At 36.2% G+C, this 15597-nt stretch overlaps 1 protein-coding gene across 1 annotated transcript in view; it reads right to left on the reverse strand.

The window, feature by feature from the left end:
• The window catches only part of HGF (hepatocyte growth factor), a gene marked incomplete at both ends in the record, with an annotated part of 57738 nt that extends 42406 nt beyond the window's left edge, over positions 1-15332 (reverse strand). The window contains 2 exons of the mRNA XM_079540345.1: positions 3097-3262; positions 15257-15332. Of these exons, the coding sequence (XP_079396471.1) occupies positions 3097-3262; positions 15257-15332 (242 nt within the window). The remainder of the gene's footprint in view (positions 1-3096; positions 3263-15256) is intronic.
• Between the last annotated feature and the right edge of the window lie 265 nt (positions 15333-15597).

The raw sequence follows: 15597 nt of genomic DNA on the forward strand, positions 1-15597 counted from the left end.
AAAGAAAAAGAAATAAAAGAACTAAAGAAATTTTTTCCCCTAATTTTCCAGTAGGAAAAAAAAAAATCACTCTCATGATACTATAATCTATAAACCACAATACAGTTTTTGTACTAGCCATCAGTAATCCCAAATATTCTCAGCTATTTTGTTCTGATTTGAGAAGGCATTTTAACACTATCTGACAGTATGCAAAAGACACATGGATTCTTACACTTTATCCTTACTTTGCCTGTGCACTGCAACTCCAACTTATAGCTCTTGGTTTCCTTGTAATTCTCCTCTTGCCACACAAGTTTTTCTGTGTGAGATCTTGCTGGCTTTAGTTTAAAATATTACAAGATCCTATCCAACCTCCCCTCTTTCAAACATCCTCTTCATTATCTTTTCCATCACCAAACAGATTTTTCATCCAACTGCTCTCTCTACACTGTTGACTCCAAATGTTTCCAACCTGCTAACCTTCATCCTTCTGCCTTTGTTCAGCCTTCTGTTCTCTTCTGGCTAGTTCTCAAATTTGAGCATATCCAAGTGCCTCCAACTCCATCTTCACAAAAATAACCTTGACCTTTCCTGCCTTTCCGATTACATTCTCCATTCCCCTCCTCCCTTTTAAAGTGGGAATGCAGAATGCACTGTTTACAAACATTTCTTTCATTTTTTGCTTTCGATTGTCTTTTGGTTTCCTTCCAGCTTGGCTTCATCTATTTCTGCACATGAAAGTTCCTACCACACTTTTCTTGGACACAAATCCTGAGGATTTTTACAGTTCTGAAGTCAACATATTTAGTCAAATTCTCGGACTTTCTTCTACTGATACTATCGATCACAATTTTTATGTTGCTGTACGTACTGAGATAATCAGTAAACTTTCTGACCAGGTACTTGGAGTCTCTCTTGCTGTCTAAATGTGAAATATAAATACAAACCAGAAGGTAAGAGGATAACAGTGTATAAGACTACTGTATCTTTGTAAGTAAGGAAGTGACAAAACAAGTGCAATTATTTAAGTGATTGAGAACTACTGTTTGGATCAGTACTATCACTAGAATCAAGCCATGAAAAATGTCAATAAATGCACGTATATAAAATCAAATACATAAAAAGTAATTTTATGTCTTTTTTTTTTTTTTTTTTTTTTTTTTAATGTTCCCACAGATACCAGTAAACTAGTTGATTTTTATTTGATTTGACAACAAATTTCACCTTGTAATATCCATATACTGGCAAGAACTTAAAGACTGGCTATCCTAAGAATGAAATGGAAACATTAATAATTACTAGTTCCTTTAAATGAGAACATATGTCAAATATGTGTTTACAGTAGCATCAAAGAACCATGCACACTATAACAGGACTCATCTGGTACCAAATGGAAATCCAAATAATGTTCCCAGTTACAGAGAATCTCTCTTTCTGCATAGTGACAGCCCAGAGTAATCAACTACATTTCTGTTGCTAGCTTTGCTGCTGAACAAGTGCAAGGAAAATTGTGAAATTCAGAGCATGAGCAGTCAGATCTATAATTATTTTTTATCTTCAGTTCAAAAGAGCTATTGACTGATTGCAATACTGCTATCTGTGAGTACTATTCTTCCAAGCTCTGTTCCCAAGGTCCCTCGTGGTTTCTCTTTATTCTTTTATTGACTGATTATGGCAGAATTTGCCCCTAAATGAATCTGTCAGGCAGTAGCAGGGACTGACTGTCCCAATAGAAAAAAATCTTCAAAAATGAGAAACTAATGGAAAAGCAGAGATGTTCTGGATTATTATTCATATGAAGTAGTATTACTGAATATATTAACCTACTTATTTTTTTCAGAAAAAATAAATGTACTAGTCAGAGCAGCTGCAACTACAAAATGTTTCAAACAACTTCTTTGAGCAGATGTTGGAATATAGAATTGTTGTTTGCATGGCATCATTCAGCATTTTTTATACTGTGAAATCTGATTTTACAATACTTCTTGTTGCTGAACATCAGAACTTAAGGATCTCTTGTTCACTGAGTACAACCTGATCCACTTGGCAATGGTATCAGAGGAAGGTCTGCCAATAGGGAAAAGAGTCAGATGCACCATGTGAAAAATATTAGTGCCTGGAAAATATTTTTTTAACAAAAAAATTGTAAACTCTGCTTATTTTTTACATATGTAAATAGGCAGTCTGAAACTATATAAAATAGATCTCACAGCATTGGAAGTAAAGGCTTGAAGAAGAATCAGAAAGCTTTCATTATCAGTTTGATCTAGCTTCAATTTTAGTGAGAGTACATTTTCTTATATTTTAAGATAAAGCTGACATTTAGCCCAGTGCTCACTAGTACAGAAGCCATTCATTCTCTGCAAGATTCTCCTGTGTTCATGTTATTCGTTTATTGGTAATGGTCTAGTCTAAAAGAGGCCAAGGGGACAATTCAAGTCTAATGCGTAAAAAAAGTAACAGTGATATGTTCCAAAATATAGTAGAGAATATGTACTAGGCAGATAAGCAATCAGCTGTGTTTTGTGTTTGTAAGAGACAGCAGATGCTGTAGAATAGCAAGCATGTATTTGTAATGACTATGTAGCCGAGAAGGTTTGATTCCATTGTATCAGGTTCGTAGTACTTGCCAGTGAAGTTTAGCAGCGCATGTATCTGTGCTCCATGTGTGAAGTTCCCATTGACTTCAGTGGGAGTAATGTGTAAGGAATGAAGACAGAATATGGTCTGAAGCGGTGCTGAAGTATTGCAGCTGTGATGTGTGACAATATCCATTTTATAAGAGATATAAAAAGCCCAGAAATGTTCACTCAATGCTACAGTGCAGCACAAGTATTCCACAACTTAACATGAGTACATTTTTTCAGCAATATTGTGGAAAGGATCACAGATTGAACAAGCTAAGACAACTCAGATAGATAAATCTTCAGAAAGGGCTGATACTCTCTGGGCAGGTAGAACAACACCGATTTTTTTTTTTTTTAAAGTGCAACTTTTAAGTTGTCCTCAGTACAAGCCATAGCTGGTGAAAATTACAGTAAGATGTTCAGCCAAAGAGTATTATGTAAGAAGCTGTTAGGAAAAATGTTATAGCAATAGAGATACATTACTTACTTGCAAGTGAATGAAAGGCCTTTGTTCCTGCTGCATCTCTTGGCACACTGTTCAGTGGTATTTAACAGCTTGGTTTTAACTTCCAGTGTTTTGTTTACTTTGATGAGCATCAACTCGCCTGTTTTTTTATAGTCATGAAGAGGATTTCTCCTTCTTCCTTTACCTTCTAAGAAAGAAGCAAGGAAGAAAAACAACAACAACAACAAAAAAAAAAACAGTGTAAAGAAGAGTCCCAAGGGTACAGACGGCATTAGAAACGAATAACGTTTATGAAGGAATTATAGCTGTACTGGTACTTAAAGCATAGTGAAATTTACAAAACTAAGGTGCAAGTAGATACATGAGAAAAATTGATTATTTTAAGTGATCTCCATTCTTAAAAGCTGGTGTGGTAGGAAAAACAGAAAAACTCATTTCAAATTTAGGATTGAATGATAGGAAAGTTTTTCATCTGAATATCTTTTTCAGAAGCCCTGAGATGTGTCTGTTCCAGCTCTTGAAAACTCTATCATGTAAATAATTCCATGAAAAATTGAAGTGACAAAGTTAAACAAAGGTCTTTCTTTGATGGACAGAGTGGAATTAAAATCAGAATGAGATGGATGTAAATCTGAACCTGATAAGCTGTTTTAAAACAGAAAACTTTTTAATCACAAGTTAATAACAGATTTTGAGCCCAGAAGTAACACAAAATAGTCACTTGTGTCATTTGTTATTCCAGTGAAGATTCACTGTATTGTGTTGGATTTAGAAGTCAATGAAAGAGAATTATTAGCTTACATTAAAGAAAAGGAGGGGAGACAGAAGCCAGAGTGTGTAAATACTCTACACTTCAGAAAGATTTCTACAGAAAGATCTGTTTCTATATCTCTGTTGAAAGACCCAAGAAAAGGTGTTTAATATGCAGTAGAGAAGATTGTCTAGAGAAGTTTGGCTAAAGTGCAAGAGGAAAAGTCTTTGTACTTTACAAGAAAGAAAAACACAGATTTTCTATAAATGTTCTAAAAAAATATACATTTTCTATGTATGTATATGTTTGTTTACATACAAAGCATACAAAGCATACAAAGCAGTTTGCTTCTATAGGCTTCTCCATCATCAGTGAAGGTGGATGAGTATCTTTGGAGGAAGTTTCTCATTATTGTAAGTTACATGAGTAACTCAGGAAGGATAAATTGCCCTTTTGATCTGTTTCTTCTATTTCTCCTTTTTCACCCAAAGATCCAGGATGATCCTTTTAAATTAGACAGTTAATTCAGGAAAGAGAAAGAGGAAGAGGAAGAGGAAGAGGGAAAGAGAGGAAGGAAGGAAGGAAGGAAGGAAGGAAGGAAGGAAGGAAGGAAGGAAGGAAGGAAGGAAGGAAGGAAGGAAGGAAGGAAGGAAGGAAGGAAGGAAGGAAGGAAGGAAGGAAGGAAGGAAGGAAGGAAGGAAGGAAGGAAGGAAGGAAGGAAGGAAGGAAGGAAGGAAGGAAGGAAGGAAGGAAGGAAAAAAAAGAATGAATTCCTTAATTAAAGACCTATGTAATACTATTTTTCATAACATTTTTCCATGTAACCATTTTCACATCTGTCCTTCTATTACTTTCTCCAAAGGATCAGCCACAATGACAGCAAACAAATTTTCAGGACAAATGTATTAAATTTTGCCAGAGTTTTGCCAATGTATGAATCCTCACCATAGCACTCTGCTATCCTGAATAGGTAATTTCTTATACAGGTGAAACGTGCACATAGGTAGTAAATTTTCAGTTGGTATACTCTGCACAGAATTTCAGAATAACTCCATAAACTGTAAAGCTCCAATAGCTGAGGTCCCTGTGACTCTAAGTTACTGACAGCTGCATATACCTAAAGCTGAGGAAGCAGAAGTGTTTCCTTCACAGAACTCCCATTCTGATTGCTCAGGGATCACATTTTTACTGGATTCAGTTAAATCGTACCTCTCAGTGGTGAGTTAGCCCTAAGACACCTAAAAATAGAACAGATATTTAAAGTAGATTAATCAAGGTTCAGTTATTAAGAGAGAAAGTGAGAGAGAAAGAGAAGATCAAAGTAAAATAATACCACAGCTGTAATGTATCTATAAAAAAATTCTTCATCCATTCTACTCCTCTTTTAGAACTGCTGAAGGTGAGCAATGCTATTCCCCTGCACCTAATAGCTTATAATTTTAATTCCAAGCACAAGTATTTTCAGAAAATAAATTATTAATTTCCCTTCAAATAATAGAATTCTAGAAGTTCTCTGGCCAGAAAGGACTTAAAATAGATCTAGTTCCAAGACCCTTGCCATGGCCTGGGTTGCCTCCTGTTAGATCAGACTGCTCAGGACCTCATCCAACGCAGACCTTCAGAAATGGGGCATTCACAACTTCTCTGTACAACCCGCTTCAGTGCCTCTTATTTTTATAGGAAGAAGTTTTTGTTGAAAAGTTCAAATGTTAACAGTTTTGGTACTGTGTCTGGGATCCATGTCAGTTATTGTAAGCATTTTCAGCTTTGAATTTGCACAGCACATATATATCCCAAATGAGTCATAATGCTTTGAGAACTGTTATGATAGGACTCTGACTTAAAGTATTAGCATCATTACTGGAAACTATTTTGTCTGCACTGCTTGCTTGTATTTTTTATTATTATTATTTTTTTTAATGTACCTATGGAAGAGCCAAAGTGCTGTAATAAGAATTGCATCTGTTCTTTAAGACAACCACAGAAAAACAAGTCTACCATTAAGCTTTTGTGGTGAATGTCTCAATCTATTTTCTTATAAGATGTTGTTATATTGTCTCAGCCAAGATTTTTATGTCCAGTGGAGGTAAGAATCTGTACAGAAATATCAAAGTATTTTCTTTTAGTTTCTGATGCTAACATTTTCCATCTACTGATAAGTGTCATTATCTTTATTCCCTATGATAACAGCTTCTCAAACTCACCAGCTAGAATGCAAAAATAAGAACATCATCCAAAAAAACACAAGAAATGCTGTTCTGCTTGAAAAACATGGTTCACAGTAAAGCTTTTTTATTTTCCCTGAGCAGTTGTCCAAAGAGGATTATGGGTTTGATCTTGCATTTAGCAATTCATAACAGCCTGATTTACTTCAGCTTTCAAACAACATTCTATGACTTTGCCTATAATCCAAAAGGCGAAGTGCCAAATACATGGTGTGACTTTGTTAGAACCATCTGAATAATGCAAAGCATTAATTTTACAACTCTAACAGCAACAACAAAAAGAAAAAATAGTATTTATTGGTTCAAACCAGGTGCTTTAATTCTTAAGATCTCAAATAGAATAGTGTCTGATAAATGTTCTACATTAAAGTCTACTGTGCAATATTATCTATATAGTTCTTCTAATTTGTGATGGACATTTATTTCAGTTTCTTAAACTTTCATTAATCATTAGTTTGTGGGCCATGCCTTCTGATGCTTCTTGTGTTTGTATTTATATTAGTAAAGAAGTCTGACATTCCACTTAAATTTGAAAATAATAGCAGCTAATTCAAGCATAAAAGAACGTACTCAAATACAAATCACCTTTTTTTTCCTCAGCAGAAACAACCCCTAACTGAATATATTCCTTTGGCTGACTCAAAGTATTACTGAAAAATATGAGGGCAGTGCCTCTTTCTTCTTCTTAACATGATAGAAACCATGGTCAGACAGAAAAAAAAGAGTTCAGCCAGGGCACAGGGAAATGGAAACTACCGTAGTGACTCTAGTAGGATGCTGCAGTGGGTGAGTATGTTGTCATCTCATTTAGGATCCTCATAGTTTTCTCACTAGAACATTTACCACCATCCAAAAGTGTGTAAAGTATTCACTTTAAAATAAATGTTTCTCACAATGAAAGACATGTTGCTGTAAGCTACAAGAAAAAACCTTAGGTTCTCTTACTACCTTTTCTATATGAAGTTTCTGTATAGTGTCCTGAGATACAAAGTATTACATGAGTTTACCCAAATTATATCACATCTGGAGGAAAATATTTCAAGAAATACCTTCTCTTGGAGTAGTTTCGGACTACGCCAAATAAGTAAACAGAGATAAAGAAAATTATCATTTTGCAGAATTACTTAGAAGACTCACTAGGTGGTTGTCACACCTGTATTCTACAACCTACTTTACCATTATGACTGTACTAGTGGGAAAATTGCAGCAGAATCATATTCTTTATCTCTTTTGAATCTGTTTCCCACACCAAAAAGAGATCTGTGCTCAAAATATCACCATACCACTCGGTCCTGAAACTACATGAATAAGTTTGACACCTCAGTTGAAAATGTTACACCCAGTAGAAGATACTAAGTCTGATAGTAAGCTATAACAGAGTCAGGAAATTTAGTTTGAATTTAATTTCAGGTCACTTAGTGCTCAAATACTTTAGCAACTCAAGTATCAGACTCTAAGATTTTAGTCTGACCACAAAAAGTATTTGTTTTCCCAATCATTGTTTCACAGTAAAAAGCTATTATCACCTAAATTATACCAATGTTGTGGCAATCAAGAGCATATAGGACACCAAAAGGCCTAAAGATCACTTTTGCACATCATAATGAGATCAAAATACTACTTGTATTGTCTACAGGAAAAATTTACTGTTAAATTATCTGACGTTATCTACTTCAATGGTAATCATTTTCTCCTTCCTCTACCAGTCCAACTTTTTAAAATGTATACTTAGGTTTAGGAGTTATAGTCTTACTGAGCACTGGAACATTCTACTGTCTCCCTTAAAAATCTTCATTTTTATGGACACGTCATAGACAACACAAGGCTTTTATTAATCAAGTCTGGTGATGTATTCAACATGTCAGTTTTCAGGGTTTCCAAGTCTCATTCTAATCTGTGCAATAGTTCATGCTTTATTAAAGAACCACATAATGGAGACTTGTAATAATGTGAGAAGTCTCATTCCTTTCTTTCTACCTTTGCATCCTACTTCACTAACCTAACTAAGAATAAAAACATAATGCCTCTGAATTTTCCATGAGAAGATAAACTTAAATTCAAGCTTTATGTTTTAATCAAGATTGTTAATGAAATCTTGTTTATGAAAGGAGTTTAATTTCATTATTTTTCTTGTTTACACTTGCAGAGCTGGATTATATGTTTCAGAACCTCAGCAATTTCCCAAGTGGTTATTTGTTTTGTTGTGTTAAACTTTCAACTGGCTAGGATAATGAAAGATGTTTTCTTCTATTACGATAGCTACTGATGTAAGTTGGATGAAGATCTTCATGTGGTAGATGGAAAAAGATGTTTACGATTTTTAGTTATGAAGAAAATAACATCCCCATAGCAGTACCACTAGTCATTATTCATGTTGGATGTTCGCTGGATGTCAGAAATAAACTAAATTTTTGAGGAAAAAAAAAATCAAGAAAAGGAAGATACCTTAGTGTATAAATTTCAGGTATCGATTGCAATCCTTCCAAATAGCACAACAAAAGCAAAATAAGATGCCACTGGGGAGAAAAATAGCAAAGAGGATATTTGTCCACATACTGTGTATAAAAATCAGAAAAATTTAAGATTTAAAACATATTTGAGTGAAATGTTTTTAAAAGTGTTGTTTCAGATATATAGAAGAGATATATTCCCTTTCTGTAGCATCAGCAGGCATTTTAGACTGATATTCATTATTTTTTGTATCATATTTGTAATGAAATGACCTTGAATAGTTAAAAGATGGAATAATTAAGATATTCAATTATTTTTTAAATAACAGATAATCAAGTCAAATTAGCTATTTTTTTTAAAGAACAATCATCATTGCAAGCCAAAGTAAACAGAATTTACAGATTTTTTCAATTGAGACAGGGAAAAAAAAAGAAATATGACAACTGAATTTTATGTGAAATTTGTGAAGGGAAGATGCTGTTGGAACTTGGGGCAGGGGCAGAAATCAGAAATTTATCATCATATGAAAGACCTTCAGGAAAAAGGCATAAAAAGCTTAACTTCATCTGAAATAAAAGGAAGACACAGTGTTCAACACAGTAAATGTCTCCATTTTTTTTTAGGAAACTAATACTTAAAAAAACAACGAGGTTATGCCCAAGAAAATGTATTCATAACTATGTATCTGAAAGGGGGGGAAGAAAGAAACGAGCAAATTTTAGAACTTGGTAAAGTGTACAAAGCCAATTATGCAAAATGATGGATTATCTCACTATCACAAATGCTTTTTTGAAAGAGATATCAAAGCTAAACCTTATCTCAGTGAAAACAGTGAAAATAAATATTAATAAAAACAAATAAAAAATAAAATAAAAAACAAGGCTTAATTATATGCATAGAAGTGCACTTGGTAATCCTTGTGTAGAAGCAAAGATCATTGAGTAGAGTTTGCAGTAAAACAAAAGTTCTCAGCAAAGTTGGACTGAATAATAGCATGTAAATGTGGTGAGCTCTTTAACATCTTTACAAAATATGATTTGTGAAATATTTTGAATAAAATTCAGCAATGTATCTTCAGGATAATGCTTGTCAAAGGATATAAAGCAACAAGGGTAAATTGTGTATTGACACAGGCCCCAGTACAATACAGTAAATGTACTGATTTCATTAAGAGAAAATGAACTTGAAAGTAGGTGTCACAAGATGGCTTCAGATATGATATGCTCACAGTGATTCACTGTATAAAAGCATGGCCACTGTAAAAATTGGGAAAAAAAAAAAGGTGGACGTTGATATCAAAATCATTTACTTGGTCATGAAATACTTGCTATCTATGAGAATAGTTAGGAAGCAGTTTTTTAAACAAATTCACTCAAGACAGTTTATTCTCTTAAGTCTAGAAGAGTCAATTAGATAACGTGAATTAATACTCATAATTTTAACTTACTTTTAACTTAGTTTCAACTTCCTTTCATTTATTTTGACTTCTCCTTATGCATGTTTCAGTATCAGAAATGTCCAATTTCCTGGCTAGAATGCAAAAAGTGAACATCTTTTCCAAATGACTTGTCATTTGGAAGGAAGGAAGGAATAGAAGGGAAAGAATGAAAGAGAGATAGAAAGAGAGGCAGAAAGGAAGCAAAAAAGAAAGAGAGGAAGAAAAAGCAAGCAAGCAAGCAAGCAAGAGAAAGGAAGGATGGAAAAAAAATGCAAGAAACAAGGAAAAAAGAAAGAAAGAATGAAAGAAGGAAAGAAAGAAGGAAAGAAAGACATAAAATGAACAACTGAAACAATTCTGAAATGTGCCCAAGAAAATAACTTTTTATATTGAATAGATTTAGAAGCCAGATTAAGTTTAATGTGGTTATTTATATAAAACAATAATTTGGCATGAAAAAGTTTATAAACCATACCCATAAGAACTGCAATAAGCTATACAGATGGAATGTCACCAAAATAAAACCAGCTGTCCAAGAAGTCATCTCTTGCTTGTCACAATTGAATAGTTTCTCAGAAAGGTGTCTGGAGGATCATGTAATTATTCTTAACTTCCGAAATTTATTTTCTTGGCAAAAGAGCCATCACAGAAAAAAAAAAAAAAAATTAAAAATATCTGCAATTTTTAGAAAGCAGTTTGCAATATATAATATAGGGATAATTTTTTCCTTATTTTTATATTGGCTTTCAGTCTAGTTGTTAAGCAGATTCAGGAAATGCAAAGAATATATTTCTTTTTGGCTTTATGTTGCTCTCAGTCACACGCCCACACACACATACACACCCATGCACATATATCCCTCATTAGCAGCTGCAAAGATTGTCAATTTCTTTGGAATCCAACTTCAAGTTTTTGCTGAGTCCATTCTTTGTAACTCTCCTATAGTCAGCATGAAAACACAAGAAACAAAGGATAACGCTAACAACTGATAGCATGTTCTATAATTGGATGGTAGATGCAAAAGGACAGCTCTTTCTCTTCCAGGAAAAGGTTATCTGCACAGCAGGATGCTGAGACCCATTGGCAGAAACAAACGGTCTGCAGTTTGTACTCTGACTTGCTGTATCTAACCTCTGGCTAAATTACAGAGAACTTTTTCCCTTGTAGGATTTTTCTTCCTATGCATCTGCACAAGAATTAAATCCCTTCTATTTTGCATTGCATTCCACAATCTTTACAAATATGTGACGCTTTTTTCCAAGGCATCCTGAGCATTATGTGCTCCATTTGCAATGGGGTCTCAGCCACAACTTAGTGCGTCTGGGTTTGGAGGAGGGAGTAAAAAGAAAAGCACAGACAGGACAGTGATTTAGGCAAAACAAAGACGGACTGGCATGAGGAGTGACAAGAGCCTTGCTACATGTTGTATACATAAAAAATGTGCTGCTGGCCAAAGCAAGGAGTTATAGAAAGAGTTGGAGCTGATGGGAGATGGATGGAGCAGCCAGTCCCACACTGTGCCAACAGCACTGAGGACTGCCAGGCATGGCCAGGCACATCAGGCAGCACATGGGTGGAGGCCCACAATTCATTTAGCTCCATCTCCCGTAGCTAGATTTTGCCAGAACATCTGACTAATCTGGAGCATGTTCCTAGCTCTCCTTCACTGCAACACTGCTTTACGTGTGGGTACTAATCACATACAGGAATAGTTCTACTATCCTCTAATGGGACTGCCAAAGAAACGCATGGAAAAGAGATGAGGGAAAATTAATCCTCACCCCTTCACAATGCTTTGTAGCTGCCCTAATTTCTTACTGCAATGAACAAACTTTGCTCACATCTGGAGGATGCCAATTCTACTATTCCAGCTTTCCAAGCAAGTGTGGAAATCAATTCTTTCTCATCTCCATGCTTCCTTGTAGCCTCTACCCTTCTACTCCCACCTCAAGACTGATGGGAGAAAGTGAAATTCCAGTACTCATTCATGACATACAATTGCAAAAAGTTCAGGGCAATTCTCTCCTCCCTACATAAAGCTTTTACCCATCAAGAGGCCCAGTTATCCTGCTTTCAAATCTCCTTAGAAAAGTTTGAAATGCTTAAGTGGCAAACTAATGTTCAGTGTAAAGATCCAAAAGGGAGATATTATGCTCTCTGAGGGAGTCTGTGAATTTCCCTTCCAACCCTGGCCTCAGTTGAAGTATTACAATAATGACAGATGAACTCCTCCAATAAGAGGCTTTCCTTTCTTGACTTCAGTGCACGATTTTCCAGAGTTTTATGCAACATTTTAATCTCATGTCTTTCAACTCTAAGTTCGCCTGCTAGGTTGCTTATGAAAATGGCATTAATAGAAACAGAAAATCTGTTAAGCAGGGTAAGAGCGTATTACACGCGAGAGCAAAACAAGCAACCCCTGGCACTGAGCACCAAAAGGATTCCATTAAACAGAAGGAATACAGTCTTCCAACTGGCAGAGTAGCATTCTGCTCTGTTGACAGTATATAGAATAATGACTATCTACAGCTGGGGTGGGGAAGTATAAATCACATTAAACTTTAAAATACACGTAGCTAAGCAGACCACAGGAATACACAACTTTCAGATGTTGATTATTGGTATGGGATTTTTTGAAGCAAAAGTTATTTATAGGAACTAAGTGCAACTCCCACATCTTCATTATAAACTTTTCAAATGATCTGAACTACAGAAAATGCTGAGAAATAATGGTAAGGAAACACTCAGATGCCAGTCTTTTGCAGAAAAATATCTTTAATTTAGATTAATCTTTAGCATTCATTCTTCTGCAACATACAATCCAGTTTCGTTACATATCTAGCCTCAGTTTCACTAGATTAACGTTATTAAAGAAATACTAAGAAAACTGAATATTAAGAATGAGTGAGGAAGAAAATTCTAATAAAAGTTATTAGCTTCAGATTAATTTATTTCTGCAAGTGATAGAAACATTGTCTTCATACAGAACTTAGGACACTGTAGCCAAACCTAGAAGATCCAGTCACAGAGTAAAAAAGACTCATTATTAGGTAAATTTAAACTCAACTTTGATAGAACATTAGTAGAAAAATGTATGGGAATGCATTAGCAAAATAGTTCTTATACATATATTTGATTATTTTCATCACTTAGCTTTTTCATATATAAAAATAATAAATACATAGAGATATATTAATCTTTCTTGAAAACCTTTCAGTAAAAATAATCCAAAACCATTCCCCCCTCCTTTCATTGTAAAAATCCTGGAACATTTGTTGAGGATCATCTCTTTTTACAAACCAAGGTAACTGCAATGGCAGTGTGTGGTAAGATTCATCTTTCTTGTCCATAACACAAACAATAGGATTGATTAATATTAAGGTAGGTGGAGAAGGAAAGTTAAGGAAGGTAGTGTTGCCAAGAAACTGTCACTATGAAAGTTGGCCAGAAAACAAGTTATACTACAAGAAAAATTCTAAAGTTTAGGAAATCTAATTTCCTTTCACATCAGGATGAACCATACACTAAACTGAAGAATCCATTGGTTAGGATGTAGCCATAATCATCAGTCTACTGATGCTCATAGTATCAATCTCTCAATCTCTTCCATTAGAATATTAGATTGAATTTGGGAAAGTACAGATCTGACTACTGGCAGGCAGAAAAAGGACTCTTTCAAGGAAAGTGTCCTAGTCATCAAGGGATTAAGCACAATCTAGCTTCTTATGAACCTGGCTATACACCAGTTTCTGTCTAGTTGGTCAGATGAAGTAACATGAGTTCTGATTTTTTTCAAGCTTATCAGTTGATGAGTTTCTATCCCAGGTGGGAACTGCTCACCATCATTTTGTACTCCAAGCTATTTTAAATGTTTCTTGATGCAAATTTCTTTCATTTGATACGAGGGAGCTAGGCCAAAGAAATTTTCTTTCTAAAAGGAAAAGTTTTGATGGGTCAGCATTTTCCAGTAAAGAAAAAAAACAAAACAAAAAAAAACCCACCAGAATATTTCCTCAGAAAATTCCTAACTAGCTCTAGTCATCAAATTTTCTGAAAGGTCACATGTCCATAGAATGGAAATTGCAATGTATGTGGAAAAGGAGTTCAGAAAAATGTAGTACTGTAGTGGCTATATCTCTGTTTCACCTGCTTCTAGTGCCTATGAAAACAATCAGCACTGAGCAGACTGAACACAAAAGCTCTCATGAGGTGCTCAGCACCTGACAGAACTGCACTCTTACTATAGGGGAAAAATGACATGTCTATTGCACATGATTTTATCCATTGATTTTACACATTTTTTTGCACACTCAGATAACAAACTATTCCACTTTAAAATACTATTAAAAAAATATATGTATATATATATATATATATATAATTTTTTTTACTAGAAAATCTAATTGTATCTTAGAAGCCATTGACATCACTTGCCATACCCTCTGTTTGGTGCGCTCAAGCCTTGCCCCTGAACCCAGACACTGTGTGTGCCTGCTCTCGCTCTGCTTTCTCCTGGCAGATCCTTTCCCTGAATTCTGGCTGCCTTTTGATTCTGTCTGTGTAAAGGTCTGACCCTAACAATGTTGGTGGAAGGAAGGAAGGAAAGGTTTGTAGAAACCTTTGCAAACTTTTTTCCTCAAGCGTCTCCCCAGAGGGCCAATAGAAACACAGAGTTAGCTCTCCAGATATCCAGTCCAAGGGGGACACTTCAGGAAAGAAATTCAGCTAAAGAGCTTCCAGCACTTGATTACTTATTGTTTGTGCCTTCCCCCGTCACTCACCCCCCTCCACTCCTGAATTTCATCGGGAACGTCTAATGAAATTACAAGTACTTCAGTCTGGAAATAGCACGTTTGTGCTGCTGAACTCTAGCAAGGGCTTTCCCTTTCAGCAGCATACTATCTTATGCTTTGGGTATTCCTCGTCAATTTATTTAAATTAACATTTATCTTAGCACTCGGAAATTATAGGCAGATGTTTCCTCATACCCTGATTATAGGCAACGATGAAACGTCCTCCTCCCGCTCTCCGATCTCTCTGTCCTGAGAGACTCCCGAGTGCCCCTCACTGGGAGGGGAGGTGATGGAAGCAGCAACACTTCTACACCACCCAGTTTGTCCCCGCCGAGCACAGGTTGTCCCGAGACGACCCGGGATGGGCACCGACACCCAGAACCTCACCCCGAGCCGCACCCGGTGCCGGTGCAGCTAAGGTAGAGCTGACGGACGCAGGGTAGAGAGGGAGAGAGGGGAGCGATGCAGCTGTGAGCTGGGGAGGGGTGGGGGATGTCGCTAGAGAAGTGATAGAAGAACTAACCTGCCGCAGGGATGGAGATGGGAGGCAGCAGCAGCTGATGGAGCAGCAAGGCTGGCAGGAGTTGGGTAGCCCACATGGTGCTGGCGGCCCCCCCCGGCGGCTGGCGGGGAGGAGATGGCTCCTCGGAAGGACCCTGTGCACAGCCGGTCACTAAAGCAGTCAGAGCAAGCCGAGCTGCTTTTTATTGCGATGATCTAAGTTTGTTGTGTGATTAACTGGAAAGATCTGGGTCCCAACTCCCTCTTACGGTAAGAAACTGTTCAACAACATATCCTCTCTGCCTCCTCTCCCCCTCCCCTCCCTTCCCCGGGAGCTGCCTCCCCTCCCGCCCCGCAGACGGC

Source organism: Tetrao urogallus (assembly GCF_951394365.1).
Source record: "Tetrao urogallus genome assembly, chromosome: 1".
In the NCBI taxonomy this organism is placed as follows: domain Eukaryota; kingdom Metazoa; phylum Chordata; class Aves; order Galliformes; family Phasianidae; genus Tetrao; species Tetrao urogallus.